This window comes from Leucopleurus acutus (assembly GCF_964270905.1).
Source record: "Leucopleurus acutus genome assembly, chromosome: 7".
In the NCBI taxonomy this organism is placed as follows: domain Eukaryota; kingdom Metazoa; phylum Chordata; class Mammalia; order Artiodactyla; family Delphinidae; genus Leucopleurus; species Leucopleurus acutus.
In genome coordinates, this window is record NC_139150.1 from 115,510,398 (window position 1) to 115,536,707 (window position 26,310).

At 39.7% G+C, this 26,310-nt stretch overlaps 1 protein-coding gene across 4 annotated transcripts in view; it reads left to right on the plus strand.

The window, feature by feature from the left end:
- Positions 1 to 26,310, plus strand: part of SPOCK3 (SPARC (osteonectin), cwcv and kazal like domains proteoglycan 3) — a gene marked incomplete at both ends in the record, with an annotated part of 424,393 nt that overhangs the window by 264,620 nt on the left and 133,463 nt on the right. For all 4 annotated transcript variants that reach the window (XM_082843406.1, XM_082843407.1, XM_082843408.1 and 1 more), the window contains one exon: positions 267 to 381. In XM_082843406.1, the coding sequence (XP_082699532.1) occupies positions 267 to 381 (115 nt within the window). The remainder of the gene's footprint in view (positions 1 to 266; positions 382 to 26,310) is intronic.

Below are 26,310 nucleotides of genomic sequence, written 5' to 3' on the forward strand. Positions count from 1 at the left end.
CTCTTCTAGATTCCACTAGATTAGGTATTATCTTCCCCATTATTCATATTAGGACTTGAGGCTGAGAACGTTTCAGTGCTGGCCCAGACACCACACTGGGAGTGGCATCACAGGATGCGGATTCAGGTGTAACACGCTCTGCTCTGTCCCATTCACCTGTCTATAGCGGGTGTCATAGAACTGCAGGTGCCCTTTTGTCATGTTCTTGACTTCCGGTTGATATAACTGAATGTACTTGAATTACTATTTTTTCTCTTTTTATACAGTGCAAACTAGAATACCAGGCATGCATCTTAGGAAAACAGATCTCAGTCAAGTGTGGAGGGCGTTGCCCGTGTCCTTCAGATACGACCGCGGGCTCAAGCAGGAATATGAAGAGAGGTAGGTGATGAAAATTTATTTATACTTTTACATTTGTTTCCTCTATTAAAATATTTTGCGGTGAATGTTAAGTCATTGAATACACAATTAAATTTACTTCTATACATATACTGAACTTTTATAATTATACTGTAAGTGAATTTTTTTTCCTTTAGCCTCAATTATTATAGCAAGTAATGTCTTTCTGTAGATTTCTGTTATTTCAATAGTAACAGCTGGATGATTATTTCTACATATAAGAAAACTACAGTGATGCCTCTTGTGAATTATTCTGCCTGAAATGTGTGTTTTACATCTCTTTTTTAATTTGGAGCCAACAACTGATCAGTAGTAACATAGTAAGTGATAAATTAGTTTGGTCAAAATGAAACTGGTAAATCAATGAATACTAACCTTTTTAAATAAAGGTGTCTACCCCATGTAGAGCGTGTGTATGTGTATGTACATGTGTGCCTGTGTGTATATAAAATTTCCTGCTGAAGAATTTTATAAGTTAAACTTTCTTTCAATTAGAGTTCTTAAATCTTTATTTTTATTGGTTTGATGTGTAATAAAGTAATGAAGTACATTTAACCCAACACAGGTTACAGCATATAAATTGACTTTTACAGGTTATATATTGTGGTTTACATGGCATTTTTATGTTTGAGATATTGTTGATGCCTTTCAAAACAATCTCCACGGCTGCTAGTTTCAGTTCTTCACAGCCATAGAGGAAGGAAGCAATGCTGAGGCCAGGTGTTCCTTTGAGACAAAGACTATTTCATAAGCATCATTGTCAACATTTATCGTATTTTTATAGCCATCTGAATCTTGTAATTTAACAACTACTATCGTGGGTCCTTAATGCAGAGAGTTTGTTTTTGCCTTTTTCCTGACAAATATGAATAATGGATATGCATAGGAAAACAACTTAGTGGATGTGAAGTGGATTTAGTATAAGCCGTTATTGTCTTAAACATTCTATACCTGATATTACACGTTACAGTCCCATGATCAATATTTTATTAGAGATAAAACTTTTGAAGTTCATTCATGCCATTTATATTGGTCTTTACTTGTTAAGTAACATTTGAGATAATAATTTTAATTTTTTTGTGTGTGTTTTGCTCCTTTAGCATCTTTTTTTTTTTAAACATGTTTATTGGAGTATAATTGCTTTACAATGTTGTGTTAGTTTCTGCTTTGGAACAAAGTGAATCAGCTATACGTATACATATATCCCCATATCCTCTCCCTCTTGCGTCTCCCTCCCACCCTCCCTATCCCACCCCTCCAGGTGGTCACAAAGCACCAAGCTGACCTCCCTGTGCTATGCGGCTGCTTCCCACTAGCTATCTATTTTACATTTGGTAGTGTATATATGTCCATGCCACTCTCTCACTTTGTACCAGCTTACCCTTCCCCATCCCCGTGTCCTCAAGTCCATTCTCTACGTCTGCATCTTTATTCCTATCCTGCCCCTAGGTTCTTCAGAACCACTTTTTTTTTTTTTAGATTCCATATATATGTGTTAGCATACGGGATTTGTTTTTCTCATTCTGACTTACTTCACTCTGTATGACAGCCTCTAGGTCCATCCACCTTTCTACAAATAACTCAATTCCGTTTCTTTTTATGGCTGAGTACTATTCCATTGTATATATGTGCCACATCTTCTTTATCCATTCATCTGTCGATGGGCACTTAGGTTGCTTCCATGTCCTGGCTATTGTAAATAGTGCTGCAATGAGCATTGCAGTACATGACTCTTTTTGAATTATGGTTTCCTCAGGTGTATGTCCAGTAGTGGGATCACTGGGTGGTATGGTAGTTCTATTTTTAGTGTCTTAATGAACCTCCATACTGTTCTCCATAGTGGCTGTATCAATTTACATTCCCACCAACAGTGCAAGAGGGTTCCCTTTTCTCCACACCCTCTCCAGCATTTACTGTTTGTAGATTTTTGGATGATGGCCATTCTGACTGGTATGAGGTGATGGCTCACTGCAGTGCTGATTTGCATTTCTCTAATGATTAGTGATGTTGAGCATCATTTCATGTGTTTGTTGGCCATCTGTATGTCTTCTTTGGAGAAATGTCTATTTAGGTCTTCTGCCCATTTTTGGATTGGGTTGTTTGTTTTTTTGATATTGAGCTGCATGAGTTGCTTGTATGTTTTGGAGATTAATCCTTTGTCAGTTGCTTCATTTGCAAATATTTTCTCCCATTCTGAGGGTTGTCTTTTCGTCTTGTTTATGGTTTCCTTTGCTGTGCAAAAGCTAAGTTTCATTCGGTCGCATTTGTTTATTTTTGTTTTTATTTCCATTTCTCTAGGAGGTGGTCCAAAAAGGATCTTGCTGTGATTGCTGCCATAGAGTGTTCTGCCTATGTTTTCCTCTAAGAGTTTTATAGTGTCTGGCATTACATTTAGGTCTTTAATCCATTTTGACTTTATTTTTGTGTATGGTGTTAGCAAGTGTTCTAATTTCATTCTTCTTACATGTAGCTGTCCAGTTTTCCCAGCACCACTTATTGAAGAGGCTGTCTTTTCTCCATTTTATATGCTTGAATCCTTTATCAAACATAAGGTGACCATATGTGCATGGGTTTATCTCTGGGCTTTTTTTTTTTTTGCAGTACATGGGCCTCTCACCGTTGTGGCCTCTCCCGTTCTGGAGCACAGGCTCCGGATGCGCAGGCTCAGCGGCCATAGCTCACGGGCCCAGCCGCTCCACGGCATGTGGGATCTTCCCGGACTGGGGCACGAAACTGTGTCCCCTGCATTGGCAGGTGGACTCTCAACCACTGCACCACCAGGGAAGCCCTATCTCTAGGCTTTTGATCCTGTTCCATTGATTTATATTTCTGTTCTTGTGCCAGTACCATACTGTCTTGATTACTGTAGCTTTGTAGCATAGTCTGAAGTCAGGGAGCCTGATTCCTCCAGCTCCGTTTTTCTTTCTCAAGATTGCTTTGGCTATTTGGGGTCTTTTGTGTTTCAGTACAAACTGTGCAATGTTTTGTTCTGGTTCTGTGAAAAATGCCATTGGTAGTTTGATAGGGATTGCATTGAATCTGTAGATTGCTTTCTGTAGTATAGTCATTTTCACAATGTTGATTTTTCCAATCCAAGAACATGGTATATCTCTCCATCTGTTTGTAACCTGTTTAATTTCTTTCATCAGTGTCTTATAATTTTCTGCATACAGGTCTTTTGTCTCCTTAGGTAGGTTTTTTCCTAGGTATTTCATTCTTTTTGTTGCAATGGCAAATGTGGGTGTTTCCTTACTTTCTCTTTCAGATTTTTCATCATTAGTGTATAGGAATGCAAGAGATTTCTGTGCATTAATTTTGTATCCTGCTACTTTACCAAATTCATTGATTAGCTCTGGTAGTTTTCTGGTAGCGTCTTTAGGATTCTCTATGTATAGTTTTGTGTCCTCTGCGAACAGTGACAGCTTTACTTCTTTTTTTCCGATTTGGATTCCTTTTATTTCCTTTTCTTCTCTGATTGCTGTGGCTAAAACTTCCAAAACTATGTTGAATAATAGTGGTGAGAGTGGGCAAACTTGTGTTGTTCCTGATCTTAGTGGAGATGGTTTCAGCTTTTCGCCATTGAGAATGATGTTGGCTGTGGGTTTGTCATATATGGCCTTTATTATGTTGAGGTAAGTTCCCTCTTTCCCTACTTTCTGGAGGGTTTTTATCATAAATGGGTACTGAATTTTGTCAAAAGCTTTTTCTGCATCTATTGACATGATCATATGGTTTTTCTCCTTCAGTTTGTTAAAGTTGCTCATCACATTGATCGATTTGCATATATTGAAGAATCCTTGCATTCCTGGGATAAACCCCACTTGATCATGGTGTATGATCCTTTTAATGTGCTGTTGGATTCTGTTTGCTAGTATTTTCTTGAGGAATTTTGCATCTGTGTTCATTGGCGATATTGGCCTGTAGTTTTCTTTCTTTGTGACATTTTTGTCTGGTTTTGGTATCAGGGTGATGGTGGCCTCATAGAATGAGATTGGGAATGTTCCTTCCTCTGCTATATTATGCAAGAGTTTGAGAAGGATAGGTATTAGCTCTTCTCTAAATGTTTGATAGAATTCACCTGGGAAGCCATCTGGTCCTGGACTTTCGTTTGTTGGAAGATTTTTCGTCACAGTTTCAATTTCAGTGCTTGTGATTGGCCTGTTTATATTTTTTATTTCTTCCTTGTTCAGTCTCGAAAGGTTGTGCTTTTTTAAGAATTTGTCCATTTCTTCCAGGTTGTCCATTTTATTGGCATACAGTCACTTGTAGTAATCTCTCATGATCCTATTTCTGCAGTGTCAGTTGTTACTTCTCCTTTTTCATTTCTAATTCTGTTGGTTTGAGTCTTCTCCCTTGTTTTGTTGATGAGTCTGGTTAATGGTTTATCAATTTTGTTTATCTTCTCAAAGAACCAGCTTTTAGTTTTATTGATCTTTGCTATTTTTTCCTCCATTTCTTTTTCATTTATTTCTGATCTCATCTTTATGATTTCTCTCCTTCTGCTAACTTTGGGGTTCTTTTGTTCTTCTTTCTCTAATTGCTTTAGGTATAAGTTTAGGTTGTTTATTTGAGATTTTTTTTGTTTCTTGAGGAAGGGTTGTATTTCTATACACTTCCCTCTTAGATCTGCTTCTGCTGCATCTCATAGGTTTTGGGTCATTATGTTTTTATTGTCATTTGTTTCTAGGTATTTTTTGATTTCCTCTTTGATTTCTTCAGTGATCTCTTGGTTATTAAGTAGTGTATTGTTTACCCTCCATGTATTTGTATTTTTTACAGATTTTTTTCCTCTAATTGATATCTAATCTCATAGCATTGTGGTCAGAAGAGATCCTTGATATGATTTCAATTTTCTTAAATTTACCAAGGCTTGATTTGTGACCTAAGATATGATCCATCCTGGAGAATGTTCCATGAGCACTTGGGAAGAAAGTGTATTCTATTGTTTTTCGATGGAATGTCCTATAAATATCAATTAAGTCCATCTTTTTTAATGTATCATTTAAAGCTTGTGTTTCCTTATTTATTTTCATGTTGGATGATCTGTCTATTGGTGGAAGTGGGGTGTTAAAGTCCTCTTCTATGATTGTGTTACTGTCGATTTCTCCTTTTATGGCTGTTAGCATTTGCCGTATGTATTGAGGTGCTCCTATGCTGGTGCATAAATATTTACAATTGTTATATCTTCTTCCTGGATTGATCCCTTGATCATTATGTAGTGTCCTTCTTTGTCTCTTGTAATATTCTTTATTTTAAAGACTGTTCTGTCTGATATGGGAATTGCTACTCCAGTTTTATTTTGATTTCCACTTGCATGGAATATCTTATTCCGTCCCCTCACTTTCAGTCTGTATGTGTCCCTAGGTCTGAAGTGGGTCTCTTGTTGACAGCATATATACGGCTCTTGTTTTTGAATCCATTCAGCCAGTCTGTGTCTTTTGGTTGGAGCATTTCATACATTGACTTTTAAGGTAGTTATCGATATGTATGTTCCTATTCCCATTTTCTTAATTGTTTTGGGTTTGTTATTGTAGGTCTTTTCCTTCTCTTTTTTTTCCTGCCTAGAGAAGTTCCTTTAGCATTTGTTATAAAGCTGGTTTGGTGGTGCTGAATTCTCTTAGATTTTACAGTCTGAAAAGGTTTTAATTTTTCCATCGAATCTGAATGATACCCTTGCTAGGTAGAGTAATCTTGGTTGTAAGTTTTTCCCTTTCATCACTTTAAATATGTCCTGCAACTCCCTTCTGGCTTGCAGAGTTTCGCCTGAAAGATCAGCTGTTAACCTTATGGGGATTCCCTTGTATGTTATTTGTTGTTCTTCCCTTGCTGCTTTTAATATTTTTTCTTTGTATTTAATTTTTGATAGTTTGATTAATATGGGTCTTGGAGTGTTTCTCTTTGGATTTATCCTGTATGGGACTCTCTGCGCTTCCTGGACTTGATTGACTATTTCCTTTACCATATTAGGGAAGTTTTCAACTATTACCTCTTCAAATATTTTCTCAGTCCTTTTCTTTTTCTCTTCTTTTTTGGGACCCCCATAATTCGAATGTTGGTGCACTTAATGTTGTCCCAGAGGTCTCTGAGAGTGTCCGCAGTTCTTTTCATTCTTTTTTCTTTATTCTGCGCTGCAGTAGTTATTTCCACTATTTTATCTTCCAGGTCACTTATCTGTTCTTCTGCCTCAGTTGTTCTGCTATTGATTCATTCTCGAGAATTTTTAATTTCATTTATTGTGTTGTTCATCATTATTTGTTTGCTCTATAGTTCTTCCAGGTCCTTGTTAAACGTTTCTTGTATTTTCTCCATTCTATTTCCAAGATTTTGGATCATCTTTACTATCATTACTCTGAATTGTTTTTCAGGTCGACTTCCTATTTCCTCTTCATTTGTTTGGTCTGGTGGGTTTTTACCTTGCTCCTTCATCTGCTGTGTTTCTCTGTCTTCTCATTTTGCTTAACTTACTGTGTTTGGGGTCTCCTTTTCGCAGGCTGCGGTTTCGTAGTCCCTGCTGATTTTGGTGTCTGACTCCAGTGATAGGTTAGTTCAGTGGGTTGTGTAGGCCTCCTAGTGGAGGGGACTGGTGCCTGTGTTCTGGAGGATGAGGCTGGATCTTGTCTTTCTGGTGGGCAGGACTGCGTCCATTGGTGTGTTTTGGGGTGTCTGTGACCTTATTATGATTTTAGGCAGCCGCTCTGCTATTGGGTTGGGTTGTGTTCCTGTCTTGCTAGTTGTTTGGCCTGGGGTGTCCAGCACTGTAGCTTGCTGCTCGTTAAGTGGAGCCAGGTCTTAGCATTGAGATGGAGATCTCTGGGAGAGCTCTAGCCATTTGATATTATGTGGAGCTGGGAGGTCTCTGGTGGACCAATGTCCCGATCTTGGCCTTCCACCTCAGAAGCACAGTCCTGACATCTGGCTGGAGCACCAAGAACCTGTCAGCCACACGGCTCAGAAGAAAAGGGAGAAAAAAAGAAGGAAAGAAAAAATAACTAAAATAAAATAATTAAAATTAAAAATAATTATTAAAAATTAAAAAGTAATTTAAAAAAAAGAGAGAAGGAAGAGAGCAACCAAAGCAAAAAACTAATCCACCATTGATAACAAGTGCTAAAAAGTATACTAAAAAAACCCCCCAAACCAGACAGACTGAACCCTAGGACAAATGGTACAAGCAAAGCTATACAAGCAAAATCACACAAAGTCCACCTCCTCAATTTGGGATGATTCTTTGTCTATTCAGTTATTCCACAGATGCAGGCCCCAGCAAGTTGACTGTGGAGATTCAATCCGCTGCTTCTGAGGCTGCTGGGAGAGATTTCCCTTTCTCTTCTTTCTTCGCACAGCTCCCGGGGCTCGGCTTTGGATCTGGACCTGCCTCTGCGTGTAGGTCGCCTGAGGGCGTCTGTTCGTCGCTCAGACAGGACAGGGTTAAAGGAGCAGCTGCTTCGGGGGCTCTGGCTCACTCAGGCCGGGGGTGGGAGGGGTATGGATGCCGGGTGAGCCTGCGGCGGCAGAGGCCGGTGTGACGTTGCACCAGCCTGAGGCGCGCCGTGCGTTCTCCCGGGGAAGTTGTCCCTGGATCCCGGGACCTTGGCAGTGGCGGGCTGCACAGGCTCCCCGGAAGGGGGGTGTGGAGAGTGACCTGTGCTTGCACACAGGCTTCTTGGTGGCGGCAGCAGCAGCCTTAGCGTCTCATGCCCGTCTCTGGGGTCCGCGCTGTTAGCCGCGGCTCGCGCCTGTCTCTGGAGCTCCTGTAAGCGGCGTTCTTAATTCCCTCTCCTCGCGCACCAGGAAACAAAGAGGGAAGAAAAAGTCTCTTGCCTCTTCGGCAGCTCCAGACTTTTCCCCGGACTCCCTCCCGGCTAACTGTGGCGTGCTAGCCCCCTTCAGGCTGTGTTCACGCCGCCAACCCCAGTCCTCTCCCTGCGCTGCGACCGAAGCCCAAGCCTCAGCTCCCAGCCCCTGCCCACCCCGGCGGGTGAGCAGACAAGCCTCGGGCTGGTGAGTGCTGGTCGGCCCTGATCCTCTGTGCGGGAATCTCTCCGCTTTGCTCTCCGCACCCGTGTTGCTGCGCTCTTCTCCGTGGCTCCGAAGCTCCCCCCTCCACCACCCGCAGTCTCCGCCCGCGAAGGGGCTTCCTAGTGTGTGGAAACCTTTCCTCCTTCACAGCTCCCTCCCACTGGTGCAGGTACCGTCCCTATCCTTTTGTTTCTGTTTTTTCTTTTTTCTTTTGCCCTACCCAGGTACATGGGGAGTTTTTTGCCTTTTGTGAGGTCTGAGGTCTTCAGCCAGCATTCAGTAGGTGTTCTGTAGGAGTTGTTCCACATGTAGATGTATTTCTGATGTTATTTGTGGGGAGGAAGGTGATCTCCACGTGTTACTCTTCCACCATCTTGCAGGTCTTGCAATAATTTTAATTTGAAAAGCTGTGTTATGTTTCAGTTTTAGTAAAACCAGTAATCTATTTTATTAATCAAAAGTCAATTAAGTGATTTGCAAGTTAGTGGTAAGCTGGTGTTCGAGCATTAGACGCTGTGCAGAGAGGCACCCACAAGTGTAGGAAAGGCTGTGAGCTGCCTTGCAGGCTCCCGTTCTTCGAGCCTCACCCGCTTGCCTCCTTCCAGTCCCGAGTCCCCGCCTCCGAGCTTCGTTCCTCTGGATACCCACCCCCACCCCGTCTCCCAGTCCAGGGGCCCTAGTGGAGCTCAAATAAGGATGGTCACCATGACCTTGAACTCGCTGATCAGCTCCTGTGTAATTAAGAGCGAATTGTGTGTGTTTCCTATGGACTGAAGTGCTTGGATGGCTGTGCCTGCCTCCGCCCTGCCCCCGTTTACGTCTTGGAATACACCTTCCTTTGAAAGTCACTTCGGGTATGAGGTGCCTCCTACCTTGGTGCTGAACACCCACATCTCCTTCTCTTCATCGGAAGCTTTTAAGGACAGCCTTTGAGGAGAGGCTTCCTAAGTGCACGTGGACCTCTCACACAGCTTTTCTTCTCCAGGGAACCCTCAGTAAGATATTCTGCCTTTAAATTTGCTTTTGTGTGAACAGAGATGTTTGACGTGGGGTCGCTGTATCATAACCTCCCACGAACTGCAGAATGAAGTAAAAGTGCATTAGATGGAAGGTTACACCTGTGAGAAGACCGCTTGTTAACAGGGTTGTGTTGCATGTTCAAATTCTGTGCATGGTGTTTATATTGATATGTTAAGAAGGAAACTTCCTAGATCCGTATCAGCAGAGGATAGAGAGCGTTTGTGGTCAGTGTACGTAGAAACAGAGGCAAGAAGAACTTAAACTCGTTCTGCTCTGATGGATTGTCAGGGAAAAGCGAGTCCATGATGTTAGCAGCTGCTGTGGAAGAGCAGTGAGGAAACTGTGATGTCATTTGTACACAGCACCAAAGGCCAAGAGACGTGGGGAATGTAAGACCCGGTTCAGTACCATTTCCCACCTTTCATCTGCCGTTTACATTGGAAGCAGGCCTTCAGCAGACTGTACAGCCCAAGCAATTGTATTCAATGTCATCTCTGTTCTGGAAAAAGTGAGGAAAAAACTACCAACAATAAAACATTGCTTAAATCTTTCCAACTTCCTACCTTTGTGGTCAGATTGATACAGTTATGTTTTCACTCTGTTAAGATCAGAATGGGTTCCTTAAATCTACTTGAAATATATTAAAACTAGTAAAATATATTGCATTTTGTCTATATAGAAAGGAATATAAAGTTCTCCCCTGTTCTGCTAAAGTATGCAGTAATGGATGGGCACAAATTGGGCCAAGTATATATATTCAAGTAACCCAAATAAAGAAAAATAATTGACCTTTTAAAAAATTCTAGATTTTTACTTCATGTAACTAGATCAGCACACCCCTCTTTAATCAGTAATCTAACTCTACAGTTTTCTGCTTTTCTAACTCATAAAATCAATATTACAGAGGCCAGTGCTTCTACGTCCCTTTACTGCATTACTTCCTTCCCCTTGCAAAAAAATTTATTGCTTGATCACAAATATATAATTGTCATTTGGAAGGTGAATCAACTTCATTCAAAGAATATTTATTTATAGCTGATTTTTAAAGATACCTGAAATATTTTAGGTAGCCAGGCTAGTACACGATTCATAGTTGTGAGCATGAACTGTGTTTCAACCGATTTTCTGTACACACAAAAAGAAGTCCTAAATCTTAGAGGGAACTTGCAGAGCCAAAGGTCAAGAACATTGGAAGGGGCCTTAGGAAGCATTTATTTTGTAGTTGGTAACACCAAACTCAAAGGAGTGTACCCTAAGCATATCTTAAATTATCTACTCATCGGTGCTTTGTAAGCACAGCACAGTTTAGACCTGTGAGAGATCTTAAGGGCTCCATTTGGTTATTCATTTGGTTGGCTAGATTCAGAAGATTCTTTTAATTGACATTTTTCTTCTGCTTTAGATTTGAGTATCCTAAGGCCCCAGATGCTTTTCTTGTTATGGGTTTTATGTACCCACTATGGCTTTGTATATCTAATCTCTTAAAATTTTTATTAATTAAAATAATATAACTTTAATATTTTTTATCATCACCTGTAACATGCGTGTAAACAAACGTTCACATACCTTCATATTTTGAAGTGTTGAATTTGAGTGGAGATAGCCATAGAGATGGAGGAGAAAAAGACCTATCAAAGATTTTAGCATCATCAGAAAGAAAAGTAAACAAGTGCCGGAGAGGGTGTGGAGAAAAGGGAACGCTCCTACACTGTCCGTGGGAATGTAAACTGGTGCAGCTACTATGGAGAACGGTGTGGAGGTTCCTGAGTAAACTAAAAATATAGCTCCCATATGACCCAGCAGTCCCACTCCTGGGCATATACCCGAACAAAATCAAATGAGTATGTCAAAGAGCTATCTGCCCAGCCATGATCACTGCAGCGTTCCTCACACTACCCAAGATATGGAAACAACCTAAGTGTTCGTTGACAGATGAACGGATAAAGGCATTGTGGTATATACATATAATGGAATATTACTCAGCCTTTAAAACAACAAAAGAAATTCTGCCACTTGCAACAACATGGATGAACTTGGAGGACACTCTGAGAAGGGAAATAAGACAGACCAAGGAAGAAGAGCACTGCAGGTCTCTCGTGTGTGTGGAATAAGAAAAGGTGAAATGCATAGAAGCAGAGAGTAGAACAGTGGTTACCATGATGGGCAGGTGGGGACATGGGGAGGTGCCTATGAGTGGGCGCAAAGCTGAGGTTACGTAGGTAAGTCTAGAGGTCTGATGACATACAGCATGGAGACTGTAGTTAGTAAGACTATGGAATACTGGAAACTTGCTAAGGGAACAGATTTCAGGTGTTCTTACCCCACACAAAAAGAACTGTGTGAGGAGATGATATGAAAGCAGCTTGACTGTAGCAATCATTTCACTATATCTATAGCTATATAGAGACATATGTATTATATATATATATATAATCATGTTGTATACCTTAAATATAGACAATTTTTATTTTAAAAAATAGAATAACATACAGATCTCCTCAGGTAAAGCCAGGTGAGAGAGGACAGAATCGAAGAAGAAGATGAAACCCTGGAGGCATTGAAGGCACGGGGCTCCATTTTTGCTGGAGTGTTGGAGCTTTCATAAAGGATGCAGTGCCATCCGGTCATGGCCAGAGGTGCAGACTCTGTGTTTAATTCATCAGAGTCAGACACAAGAAGAAGTCAAGGCTCTTGAGCAGAGAGCATTTCCAAAACAGTTTTCCTAAGTTTTATCTGGGCTGTTGTGCTATAGGAGTGATATTTGTTTGTTTGTTTGGGTGGTGCGGTCCCAGGAGATGCATTTAAAGGCTGCTCAGTAATTCAGAAAGAAGGCACTTAGGTCCCAGCAAAGGCAGTAGATGTAGAATTAAGAGGAGAGATTGAATTTGAGTAAGGTCGCTGAGATGAAACCCACACAGTGGAATACGATTGGCAAGGAAACAGACGGTTTCAAAGGTGATTGTGAGTTTAGTGATCTGGGTGATTTATAGAAGACTAACCAAATGCCGCCTGAGATTTTTCTGGGCCTGTGGTTCATGGTCTCCAGTATATCCTCACCACATTGTTTTGTACAACTCGAGGTCCCTTTTTTCAGAAGCTGAGAATCATGTAACTCAGTGGTCCCCAACCTTTTTGGCACCGGAGACCGGTTTTGCGGAAGACAATTTTTCCATGGACTGGGAGTGCGGAAATGGTTTCGGGATGATTCAAGCGCATTACATTAATTGTGCACTTTACTTCTATTATTATTACATTGTAATATATAATGAAATAATTATACAGTTCACCATAAGGCTGCCAGGAGGCGAGGCTCAGGTGGTAATGAGAGTGATGGGGAGCGGCTGTAAATACAGATGAAGCTTTCACTCGCTCGCCCACCACTCACCTCCTGCTGTGCAGGTCCGTTCCTGACGGACTGTGGACTGGTACTGGGCTGCGTTCCAGGGGTTGGGGACCCCTGATGTAACTCATCATATTTTCCTCTATGCCTTATTGTGTCAGAATTAAACAGATGCTCAATGACAGTAATTCTGTTATCCTGCATGTAGGAGTTACTTGGTCCTAACTTTGATTGTGTGTGTCTGTGTTTTAACTGTTCCAGAGAACTTCTTGTTGTTTTGTGTTGTTACCCTCTGGGGTAGCATCATTCACTGTCTAAGAGTATAGATTTTAGAATCCCAGTTCTGCACTAGCTGTGTGGCCTTTGGCAATTTATTTAAATTTATGAGTCTCGGTTTCTTCATCTGTAAAATACAAAATATATAAATTATAAAGATTTATGGATGTATTTCCTCAAATGAAACCTTTTAATTTCTATTTCATTTTAATTGATGATACTTGTAAAATGCTGTTGAATTCTAACAGTGTAGAATTTTTTCATACCTTAAATGTCACTCACTTGTAGTTTTATTTTTTATGCTTTTTTTAAATCAGGTTGCGTTACAAAAATAAGCTGGAGAGTTTCCATCTTTTTTATAGTCAATAGCGTTTATATAATTTAGAAATTACCTGTCCATTGAGAGTTTGATATAACTCAGCAGTACAATTCTGGGTCCTAGGAGTTATAGTTGGTTATTTTCTTTGATAAATCTTTCACATTCTTTCTAGCTCCTGGCCTTTGTAGTGTGTGTGTGTGCGTGCGTGTGTGTGTGTACATATATATAGCTTCTTATAACAATTATGTTAATTTATGCTTTCTCAAATAAATGTCTGCTTATCTAGTTTCTAAACGTATTAACCTAAGTTGCACAGTATATTATTTTAGTAATTAAAAATACCCTCTCCAGGTCATTTATGATCTCATGAAAGATGTATTTTGATCGTCTTAACTACAAATCTAAACACATTTATTAATGCCTAGACCTTCATTGTTTTAGTGATTATAATTTTGTGAAGTTAATTTACTTCAAGTTCCTCAAATTTTTCAGTGCTTGGTTATTGCTAATTAGTTTATATTGGAATATGTGAGCATTAGACTGCAAACTGGGCACTAGAGGACGGGAAGAAGGTTCGAGGAAAGCAGTTTTGATCTATATGCTGCTGCAGAGAGTGACTGAAAGACACTTTTCAAACCCGGGGCCTTGAGGGTCTATCGCGGTGGGTTCAGCACCAAGGACAGGGGCTCAGCCTCGCCCTCCTGGGACCTGCTCAGACCAGGGGGAGCATTGAGTTCTGAGTCCCTCCTGTTCCAGGTCGTTGGTGCCCAGGAAGGTTTGGTGCGGGGTCAGAGACGTTAAGCAACACGCAAAAAAGGTAGTTCTTTTAACAGACGAGACCCCATCTAAGACTGGTTGAAATATTTAGACGGATGTGGAGAGCTGTGATTTGCTAAACCAGAAAGCTTGAGAAATGTATCCATAATAAGACAAGATGCGGGAATGGGTTCTCCTGTGACCTGACACCATCATTTTTTCTCTATTTATTTCATGCTCTGAGTCCTGTAGAGCCCTATTAAGAAAAATAATTTATTAACTTATTGAGTTATGATTATAAATTTTATTTATCTTAAAAAATAGCATTGAGTAAGCACTTATTTATGTCTTTCTCTAATGGGCAAAAATTTACTTTTAATATTTCATTTCTAGAATGGACTTTTAAAGAATATCTCCTGTATGATGACATGAATTTTCATTAAGAAACAGTTTAATATCAGCATATCTTGGAACATGCATACTTCTCTATAAAATGTAATATTCATAAATGATAAGTTCTTCCATACTTTTGTTTTACTAGATCCACAGAAATGATAAATAAAATTATTGGAAAGTGTTGCATGATGATTTATGATTAAAAGTGAAGTTATTCTTTTGGAACATTTGAAAGACATTCCTGGGTTAAAATTAATATTTGTTCAAAAATAGAGAATATCCAGGAAAGGGATGGTTTTAAATGTGCAGATGTTGTGACTCTTCTCTGAAAAAGTATTTTTTTGTGTGTGTGTTGCTCTTGAAATTGATCTCTATCAGTTTCAAATTCTACACAAATATTTTATTTTCTACATGAAATTATTGTGGGATTTATTTCTATCTTCCCTATAAATTCTAGTTAGAAATTTTGTATTTCGAGTTTATGCAGTTGTATGTTATGAGGTATAAAAGTGGGGAAGCCCTGCATTAATTCTTGCAATACCAAAGGACTATTTATACTGAGTCCTTGTTAACTCCTTTCCAGCGTATGATCTGTGTTCTCTGAAAGTCGTTCTTTACGATATGCAACATAAGCACTTTCTAAAAGCAGGGGTGATCATCACTTTATTAGCAGATTTGGCGTGAGCCCAGCAGGTCAGGATTGACCGCACCGCCGTGGGGCTGCCAGCATTTACTGGACTTCGACTCAAAAACAACCCAAAGGTGGACCTAGAAACTAAACATTTCTGGGTTTAAAAAGGGATATATTGCGATTCCTTAAGAGTTTGATATCGGTTGATCCTTTCCCCGAGATTTATATGGTAAAATGCATACATTTCTTGAAAGAACTAATACAGTTACACTGGACGGAGACAGGGAAGCTGTTAGCCAAACTGTCTCCACACTCAAACCTTTATAGAGATGTCAGTCTTAACACAGAAACTGCATGTCATTCAAGTTTAGAACAAGGAATAAATAATTACATGACCACAAATAAGGATACAAAATCACATGTTATTTCCAGTAATACACATGCCCACTTTCCCCATTCCACACAACACTTACTAAAAGGGTATTACCTACCTCACACTACAAAGTGTCTGTCCTTCCACCAACATTAAAGGTAATGTTATATAATAAGATGTTTGCGTTTCTACTTCTGATACTGAATTATTACTCTCTTTCTAAATGTAGAAGTGAGGCCAATTGATTTGTATTTAGAAGATATTCTGTGAAATTCTTCTGTAAATAAAGGAATCAAAAAAATATATCTGAAGTTTAGCATCACACACTCCGAACAGTGTTTTCAAATAATATTTCAGATTAAATTACAGTTTCTTTATGTAGCTTACCAGATTTCTCAAAACTCTCAATGAGTTCCCAAGATTCTGATGATAAATTTAAGCCTCAAAAAAAGGAAAGCAAAGTCAATGAAGTGTAAATATACTCTCATAAAAAATCGTTGATTTTATATTTCAGAATATAGGAAAAAATAGATTGCATCTGTACTTTGTAAAAGAAAGCAAGCATGAAGTCAGATTGAATTCATAGCAAAAAAATGAGAATATATTCTTTTTCTGTGAAATGTATTTGGAACAAGTAATTTAGTTGAACTTAGACACTACACAGTTGATCCGTGAGCAGTTTGGGGGTTAGGGCCAATGACGTCCCACATCAAGAATCCATGCAGAACTTTTGACCCCCACCCCCAAATTAACTACTAATAGTTAACTAAAAGCCTTAACGATAACATAAACAGTCAATTAACATATTTTTTACGTTGTATATATTATAAACTGTATTCTTACAATAAAGTAAACTAGGGAAAAGAAAATACTAAGAAAATCATAAGGAAGAGAAAATTCATTTACAGTACTGTACTGTATTTATCGATACCATGAGTTTATGTCATCTGTTTACAACATGAATGGTCCGTCTGCCAATATGTACATAGATATTGTCTTATATGATACAAAACACTGTAGGTGTCATATGTATTACTAACCCTATACATCAAAGATGAAAAGATAATATGAAAAGGAAATTCATATTTATTTAGAGGTTTAATGATTCATGCACTGGTAATGAAGAAGCAGCAATATGAATCTTTATGGTAGCCTAATGTAATCGATACAGTTGCTTCACGGTAGCCTAGTCTCTATACTAATGAATGGATGGATCGATATAAAATTTTATGGCATAAAGTATTAGACTCATATTCATAATGCAGTATTAGAAACATTGTTACATTTTTTAAAAAACCACTTAACCTATGATGACAGACCGGTACACAGTTTCCCCAATTTCAGGAGAGAGAGGCATACTGTATGGTAGTGTAATTCTTTGAAAACAAAGTTACAAAACAGTAAGAAAACTAACACATTATTAACTTTGTATTAATTATCACCTTATGCTCATGTAAGATAGGCTGTCCACCTCAATACAAGTCCTGCACACAGTGGTCTACACAATGAATTCTTAGGCAATGATGGTGATGACACAAAGGCATCTCACATGGTTGTTAGATTTTCACACAGACACATACACAACAGATAAACTTAGTAACTGTATGACATGATGATTGTTTCCTATTCATTAAGTGGAGGTGGTCATCATAAAGGTCTTCATCCTCCTTCACGCTGAGCAGGCTGAGGAGGTGGGAAAGGAGGGGTTGGTCCCGTTGTCTCAGGGGCAGCAGAGGCGGGCGTCCTGCTGTCTCTGTGGTGGCGGAGGCGGGGGTCCCGCTGTCTCGGGGGCAGCGGAGGTGCTTCCCGGTGCCTCAGGGATGACAGAGGCAGGCATACTCTGTGTAATTTTATGGAAATATGCTGTAACTGCTGCCTGACGTTTTTGCTTTTCAATTTCTCTAAAACCGTTCCTACATGGTACCAGTCCTTCTGCCACTGTCAGCATTGGTTCCCGCGCCTGGACCATAGAAGGGTCCACGTCGTGAAAGAAGTCAGAAGCAGCCTTGACTAATCTGATGTCCCTTTGCTTCCGGCGCCGCTTCCTCTGCGTCTTCTTCCGCATCATGGGCCTGGTCTGGAAGCCCTCATCTCCATGAAGTTACCCTCTATTAATTCCCCGAGTGGGGTGTCAGTTAGCTCTTGAATTTCTCCAAGACCCACGTCTTGAAACCCTTCTCCTCCTTCACCTCTTTTGCCACACCAGCAACTCTGTCATGATTTCTTTGCTTGGCTCTGTCCTGAATCCTGTGAAGTCACGCACAGCATCTGGACACGGTGTTCTCCAGCAGGAATTTATTGTGTGGGGCTCGATGGTGTTCGAGGCTCTTTGTGTAACAATGATGGCATCTTCAACGGTGTGATCCTTCCAGACTCTCATGATGTTCTCTCTGTCGGTGTTCTCTTCTGCAGTGTGGACAGTCCTTTCCGTAGAGTGTCATATGTAATGAGCCTTAAAGGTCCTTAGGACCCTCTGACCTAGAGGCTGAATAGAGACATTGTGTTTGGGGCAGGCAGACCACTTCGACGCCTTTGGTGTTGAACTCATGGGTTTCCAGGTAGCGAAGGGCATTGTCTAATATCAAAAGAACTTTAAAAGGCAGTCCCTTCCTGACAAGGTGCTTCCTGACATAACGGGCGAAGCATGGATGAGACCAGCACAGAGAAAGGGTTCTTATTGTCTATGCCTTCTTGTTGTACAACCAACAGACGGGCAGCTCAGGGGTCAGCAGCTTCCTAGGTTAGGGCAGTTCTTTTTTTTGTTTGGTTTTTTTGATGTGGACCATTTTTAAAGTCTCTATTGAATGTGTTACAATATTGCTTCTGTTTTATTTTTGGCTTTGAGGCATGTGGGATCTTAGCTCCCTGACCAGGGATCGAACCCGCACTCTCTGCGTTGGAAGGCGAACTCCTAACCACTGGACACCAGGGAAGTCCTGGTTAGGTCAGTTCCGATTCCAAACCCAGCTGCATTTGCACAAAACAGTAGTTAGCCTATCCTTTTCTACCTTAAATCCTGGGGCTCGATTCTCTTCCATATTAATAAATGTCCTCTGTGGCATTTTTCCCCAGAATAGGGCACTTTGATCTTCATGAAAAATCTGTTTAGACAGATGTCCTTTAACGGTTTTCTTTTTCCTTTTTTAAAAAATTTTGTTGCAGTATACGTGGTTTACATTGTGTTAGTTTCAGGTGTACAGCAAAGTGATTCGGTTATACATAAACATGTATCGACTCTTTTTTAGATTCTTTCCCCATACAGGTCATTACAGAGTACCGAGAAGAGTTCCCTGTGCTGTACAGTAGGTCCTCGTTGATTATCTGTTTTATATATAGTAGTGTGTATATGTTAGTCCTATGCTCCTAATCTATCCCTCCCCCCGACATTTCCCCTGTGGTAACCATAAGTTTGTTTTTGAAATTTGTGAGTCTGTTTCTGTTTTGTAAATAAGTTCATTTGTATCATTTTAAAAAAATTAGATTCCACATATAAGTGATATCATATGGTATTTTTCTTTCTCTGTCTGAATGACTTCACTTAGTGTGATAATCTCTAGGCCCATCCATGTTGCTGCAAATGGCATTATTTAATTCTTTTTTTATGGCTGAGTAATATTCCATTGTATATGTACCACATCTTCTTTATCCATTCCTCTGTCGATGGACATCTAGGTTGTTTCCAGGTCGTGGCTCCCAGTCGTTTTCTCTTTTTTTTTTTTTTTTTTTACAAGTTTGTTTATTTATTTATTTATTTTTGGCTGCGTTGGGTCTTTGTTGCTGTGCATGGGCTTTCTCTAGTTGCGGCGAGCGGGGCCTCCTCTTCATTGTCGTGAGCGGGCTTCTCATTGCGGTGGCTTCTTTTGTTGCAGAGCATGGGCTTTAGGCACACGGGCTTCAGTAGTTGTGGCTCGCAGGCTCTAGAGTGCAGGCTCAGTACTTGTGGCTCGCAGGCTCTAGAGCGCAGGCTCAGTACTTGTGGCTCACGGGTTTAGTTGCTCTGTGGCATGTGGGATCTTCCCAGACCAGGGCTCGAACCCATGTCCCCTGCATTGGCAGGTGGATTCTTATCCACTGCGCCATCAGGGAAGCCCTCCCAGTGGTTTACTTAACGGCTTCTGTGTACTCACCTGCTGCCTCTTGGTTGACAGAAGCTGCTTCTCTTGTTATCTTGACATTTTTTAAGCCAAGCCTCTTTCTACAGTTCTCACGCCATCCTTTGCTGGCCTTCAGTTCTCCAGTTTTACCTCCTTCACCTTCTTCTTACTTTAAGCTGTCATATTGACTTTGCCTTTTCTTCAATAATATTATAGTCTCTAGGTAAGGCTTTCTTACAGCACCCAAAAAAGGTGCAATTTTAATAGGAAAATAAGGAGTATTTCACAAAAAGTACAAGATTTTTGCATGTGCTGGAGTTGCTGCAGTGAAAGCTTCGCGAATTTCCTTTTCTTTTTTTATGATGGTCCTTATGCTGGATTCATTCATCTTGAAATGGCAGCAACCACGGCTGCGGGCATCAGTCTACAGAGCACATCGAACAATCCAGCCTTTGCTCGTCATGTCCTGACTTTCTCTGCTTCTTGGGAGCACGGCCAGCATCACCAGTGGCACTTCCTGGGTCCCATGGCATTATTCAGGGTTTACAGTTTTGCACTAGACACGATTAGAAACACGCAGGAACTTCGAGAGATCACTTTTTACTAGATTTGCAATTTCCTGGGGAGGCGAACGGTTCAGACAGAGATGATGAGCATCTCAGAGCATTTTAAGTGGTTCCTCACTACACTTGAGCTTAGTGCAGTAGCAGCAGGGCTGGTACAAAATTATTACAGCAGGACAGCATGTGCCACGGTTAACTGTGTGCGGTGATGATTGAATAGTGCATCTTTATGTTTGTCTATATTTCTCTCAACTGTGAATGGTGCCATGTACGGTCTGTAATCGTGTACATAAGTGTTGATAAATTTTAACTTTACGTGATAAATTTGTGCATGTTTTATGGTGGTAAATGACAAAATAGACTAGTATCTACATATGTTTCATGTATTCATGACGTACCTAACTTCTTCTTATTTCTTTCGATATTTCTAGTCTACGTGGTTCATCTGCAGTTTTTTTCCAAATTGTCATAAATCTCCAAAAATACTTTCAATATATTTATTGAAAAAAATCTGCCTATAAGTGGGATTGATGTTTCTGTTTACAGGTTAGAGAATGTAAACTATGCCGTGCTTTTTCTTCATTTTAAACTGCTTACAAAAGTAAAATTACATTTCACTGTACTCTGTATGCCTCAAAGACTAATTTTAAAGGCATCTCTTGGATGTCTTCATGGTTTTTTATTGCAGTTTTTCTTTTCACTGTTAGTTTGATTGCTTTATTTGGAAATCATATTTGAAAGCCCAAGAATAATGATATATAACAAAGAAATAATATTTTGAATAAATATTTGAAAAAAACAGTCCACAAAGATTTTCAGGGCATTTAACAGGCAGAAGAGAAGTCATATTTGGATTTTTAAATACTTAATTTTGTTCTCAAGATTGCTTTGGCTATGCGGGGTCTTTTGTGTTTCCATACAAATTGTGAACTTTTTTGTTCTAGTTCTGTGAAAAATGCCAGTGGTAGTTTGATAGGGATTGCATTGAATCTATAGATTGCTTTGGGTAGTAGAGTCATTTTCAAAATATTGATTCTTCCAATCCAAGAACATGTTATATCTCTCTATCTATTTGTATCATCTTTAATTTCTTTCATCAGTGTCTTATAATTTTCTGCATACAGGTCTTTTGTCTCCTTAGGTAGGTTTATTCCTAGATATTTTATTCTTTCTGTTGCTATGGTAAATGGGAGTGTTTTCTTAATTTCACGTTCAGATTTTTCGTCATTAGTGTATAGGAATGTCAGAGATTTCTGTGCATTAATTTTGTATCCTGCTACTTTACCAAATTCATTGATTAGCTCTAGTAGTTTTCTGGTAGCATCTTTAGGATTCTCTATGTATAGTATCATGTCATCTGCAAACAGTGACAGCTTTACTTCTTCTTTTCCGATTTAGGTTCCTTTTATTTCTTTTTCTTCTCTGATTGCTGTGGCTAAAACTTCCAAAACTATGTTGAATAATAGTGGTGAGAGTGGGCAACCTTGTCTTCTTCCTGATCTCAGTGGAAATGGTTTCAGTTTTTCACCCTTGAGGCCGATGTTGGCTGTGGGTTTGTCATGTATGGCCTTTATCATGTTGAGGAAAGTTCCCTCTATGCCTACTTTCTGGAGGGTTTTTATCATAAATGGGTGTTGAATTTTGTCGAAAGCTTTCTCTGCATCCATTGAAATGATCATATGATTTTTCTCCTTCAATTTGGTAATATGGTGTATCACGTTGATTGATTTACGTATATTGAAGAATCTTTGCATTGCTGAAATAAACCCCACTTGATCATGGTGTGTGATCCTTTTAATGTGCTGTTGGATTCTGTTTGCTAGTATTTTGTTGAGGATTTTTGCATCTGTGTTCATCAGTGATACTGACATGTAGTTTTCTATGTTTGTGACATCATTGTGGTTTTGGTATCAGGGTGATTGTGACCTCGTAAAATGAGTTTGGGAGTGTTCCTCCCTCTGCTATATTTGGGAAGAGTTTGAGAAGGATAGGTGTTAGCTCTTCTCTAAATGTTTGATAGAATTCGCCTGTGAAGCCATCTGGTCCTGGGCTTTTGTTGGAAGATTTTTAATCACAGTTTCAATTTCAGTGCTTGTGATTGGTCTGTTGATATTTTCTGTTTCTTCCTGGTTCAGTCTCGGCAGGTTGTGCATTTCTAAGAATTTGTCCATTTCTTCCAGGTTGTCCATTTTATTGGCATGGAGTTGGTTGTAGTAATCTCTCGTGATCCTTTGTATTTCTGCAGTGTCAGTTGTTATGTCTCCTTTTTCATTTCTAATTCTATTGATTTGAGTCTTCTCCCTTTTTTTCTTGATGAGTCTGGCTCATGGTTTATCAATTTTGTTTATCTTCTCAAAGAACCAGCTTTTAGTTTTATTGATCTTTGCTGTCGTTTCCTTCATTTCTTTTTCATTTCTTTTATTTTTTTTTACATCTTTTTTTTTTTTTTTTTTTTTTTTTTTTTTTTGCGGTACGCGGGCCTCTCAACTGTCGTGGCCTCTCCCGTTGTGGAGCACAGGCTCCGGACGCGCAGGCTCAGCGGCCATGGGTTACGGACCCAGCTGCTCCACGGCATGTGGGATCTTCCCAGACCGGGGCACAAACCCGCGTCCCCTGCATCGGCAGGCAGACTCTCAACCACTGCGCCACCAGGGAAGCCCTATTTTTTTTTTACATCTTTATTGGAGTATAATTGCTTTACAATGGTGTGTTAGTTTCTGCTTTATAACAAAGTGAGTCAGTTATACATATACGTATGTTCCCATATCTCTTTCCTCTTGCATCTGCCTCCCTCCCACCCTCCCAATCCCACCCCTTCAGCCAGTCACCAAGCACCGAGCTGATCTCCCTGTGCTATGCATCTGCTTCCCACTAGCTACCTACCTTACGTTCTGATCTGATCTTTATGATTTCTTTCCTTCTGCTAACTTTGGGGTTTTTTGTTCTTCTCTCTCTAATTGCGTTACATGCAAGGTTAGGTTGTTTATTCGAGATGTTTCCTGTTTCTTAAGGTAGGATTGTATTGCTATAAACTTCCCTCTTGGAACTGCTTTTGCTGCGTCCCATAGGTTTTGGGTCGTCGTGTCTCCATTGTCATTTATTTCTAGGTATTTTTTGATTTCCTCTTTGATTTCTTCAGAGATCACTTGGTAATGGAACTGGAGAAATCAGGCTCCCTGGCTTCAGACTATAGTACAAAGCTACAGTAATCAAGACAGTGTGGTACTGGCACAAAAGCAGAAATGTAGATCAATGGAACAGGATAGAAAGCCCAGAGATAAACCCACGCACATATGGTCACCTTATCTTTGATAAAGGAGGCAAGAATATACAGTGGAGAAAAGACAGCCTCGTCAATAAGTGGTGCTGGGAAAACTGGACAGCTACATGTAAAAGTATGAGATTAGAACACTCCCTAACAGCGTACACAAAAATAAACTCAAAATGGGTTAAAGACCTAACTGTAAGGCCAGACACCATTAAACTCTTAGAGGAAAACATAGGCAGAACACTCTATGACATAAATCACAGCAAGATCCTTTTTGACCCACCTCCTAGAGAAATGGAAATAAACCCAAAAATAAACAAATGGGACCTAATGAAACTTAAAACCTTTTGCACAGCAAAGGAAACCATAAACAAGATGAAAAGACAACCCTCAGAATGGGAGAAAATATTTGCAAATGTAGCAACTGACAAAGGATTAATCTCCAAGATTTACAAGCAGCTCATGCAGCTCAATAACAAAAATACAAACAACCCAAGCCAAAAATGGGCAGAAGACCTAAATAGACATTTCTCCAAAGAAGATATACAGATTTCCAACAAACAGATGAAGGAATGCTCAATATCACTAATCATTAGAGAAATGCAAATCAAAACTACATTGAGGTATCACCTCACACTGGTCAGAATGGCCATCATCAGAAAATCTGCAAACAATAAATGCTGGGGAGGGTGTGGAGAAAAGGGAACCCTCTTGCACTGTTGGTGGGAATGTAAATTGATACAGCCACTATGGAGAACAGTATGGAGGTTCCTTAAAAAACTACAAATAGAACTACCATACGACCCAGCAATCCCACTACTGGGCATATACCCTGAGAAAACCATAATTCAAAAAGAGTCATGTACCAAAATGTTCATTGCAGCTCTATTTACAATAGCCAGGAGATGGAAGCAACCTAAGTGTCCATCATCAGATGAATGGATGAAGAAGATGTGGCACGTGTATATGGAATATTACTCATCCATAAAAAGGAACGAAATTGAGTTATTTATAGTGAGGTGGATGGACCTAGAGTCTGTCATACAGAGTTAAGTAAGTCAGAAAGAGAAAAACAAATACTGTATGTTAACACATATCTATGGAATCTAAGAAAAAATAAAGGTCATGAAGAACCTAGGGGTAAGATGGGAATAAAGACACAGACCTACTAGAGAATGGACTTGAGGATATGGGGAGGGGGAAGTGTAAGCTGTGACAAAGTGAGAGAGTGGCATGGATATATATACACTACCAAACGTAAAATAGATAGCTAGTGGGAAGCAGTGTGGCTCAAATGAGAAACAGGCAAGAACAGAGTCCAGGAAGCTGAGGGATGAATTCTGACTTGAAGAGACAGTGGGCTTGTGTGCTGGATCGAGGAGAGGAGTTCTACAGTGGGAGCCATGAGAAATAAGCACAGACCTGCATTTTTAATTTATTTTTGTCCAAATCATTTCTAATAATGAAAGTATGATTTATCTCTGAACAAAAGTCACCTGATGAGGAGGAAATTTATGTTACAGTATGTTCTCAAATTTACCATGGAATCATTTTATTTTCTATTCACTGTCTTTTTCAGTTTTTTATATTTTTTCCCCTCTGTTTATTCTCACCAAAGATCTGGTAGGAGATAGCACTTACTTGGTCTAATTTTACATTGCATTTGCCTTAAAAATATATTTATGGTTATTTGTTCTTAGCTTAGGTTTTCTGAAGGAGAGAACTCTCAGTTTTTAATGAAACTCTTTACTGAAAAGGTGACAGTTCAGTCACCATGAAGGAAATACTTTAATTGCAGAACCCACCGAAAACCCTAAACAGGTATAAATGATCATATCAAAGAGTGTTTAATAGTTCCAGAGAAAATAGCTACAGACAAATCTAATTTTTGGAATCACAGCAAATAAATTGAAAATATTTCTGGAAGGTTTAGAATTTCAATTTTATAGGACGATTTTTTGACACTTCAGAATAATTCATGAACTCAGTGAAGTACAAACAAGGGCAAGTGGAAGTAGGAGTGAGAAAGTGTCCCTGCCCCAGCGCCCCGCATTATTTGTTGGAGGTCACCACTTCTAACCATTTTCCTATTTATGTCTTTCATTTGTTCCCACCGTTATTCCAACATATGTATTTCTGAAGTGACGATTATCAACTACAGACACTATACTCTGTCTGTATTGGAAGATAAATGTTTAGCTCATTTCCCTAACCTGACTGCAACCTCCCAGGGGGTGACAGTCAACTATTGTCACAGTCATTCTCTTGGTAATTTTTGTAACTTTAAATAATAAATATAAAATTGTCTTGTGTTCCATCTACTTCAGGAAGATGCCCCCAGACATCCGGATTCCCCAGCAACCCCCCCACCCCGTCACCTGAAGTTCTTTCACCTGTAAATGTTATGTTTATTACACTTAAAGACTATTCTTTAAAATGTCTTTTATAATTTGTCTGCAGTGTGATTCTAAATGTTGAAAATCCACATATACTCTTAATATTATCGTGTCTCTAATCAGTTTGCTGTGGTGTCATCTGTGCTGTAGATGCCTGGCCATCACCACGATTTAATGCTATAATCCTTGTGCCACTTGTCAAGACCAAAGGGATCATCTTCCCAACGCCCTCAGTTGCTTAAAATAACACCAAATTTAGTTAACATTATATTTGAACCGTGACTCTCCTCCATGAAGTTTCTGAATAGCTTTCTATCTCTTCCTCGTGAGAGAACAATTGTAAGAAAACGCCACTGGCATTTCCAGGGCTGTAAGGAAGCAGTTCTCCATGTGTTTCCCAGCGTCTTGAACAGTCTTTCCTGGGAGCCTGGACACAGACTTCCCATGGAGGTTCACGGGC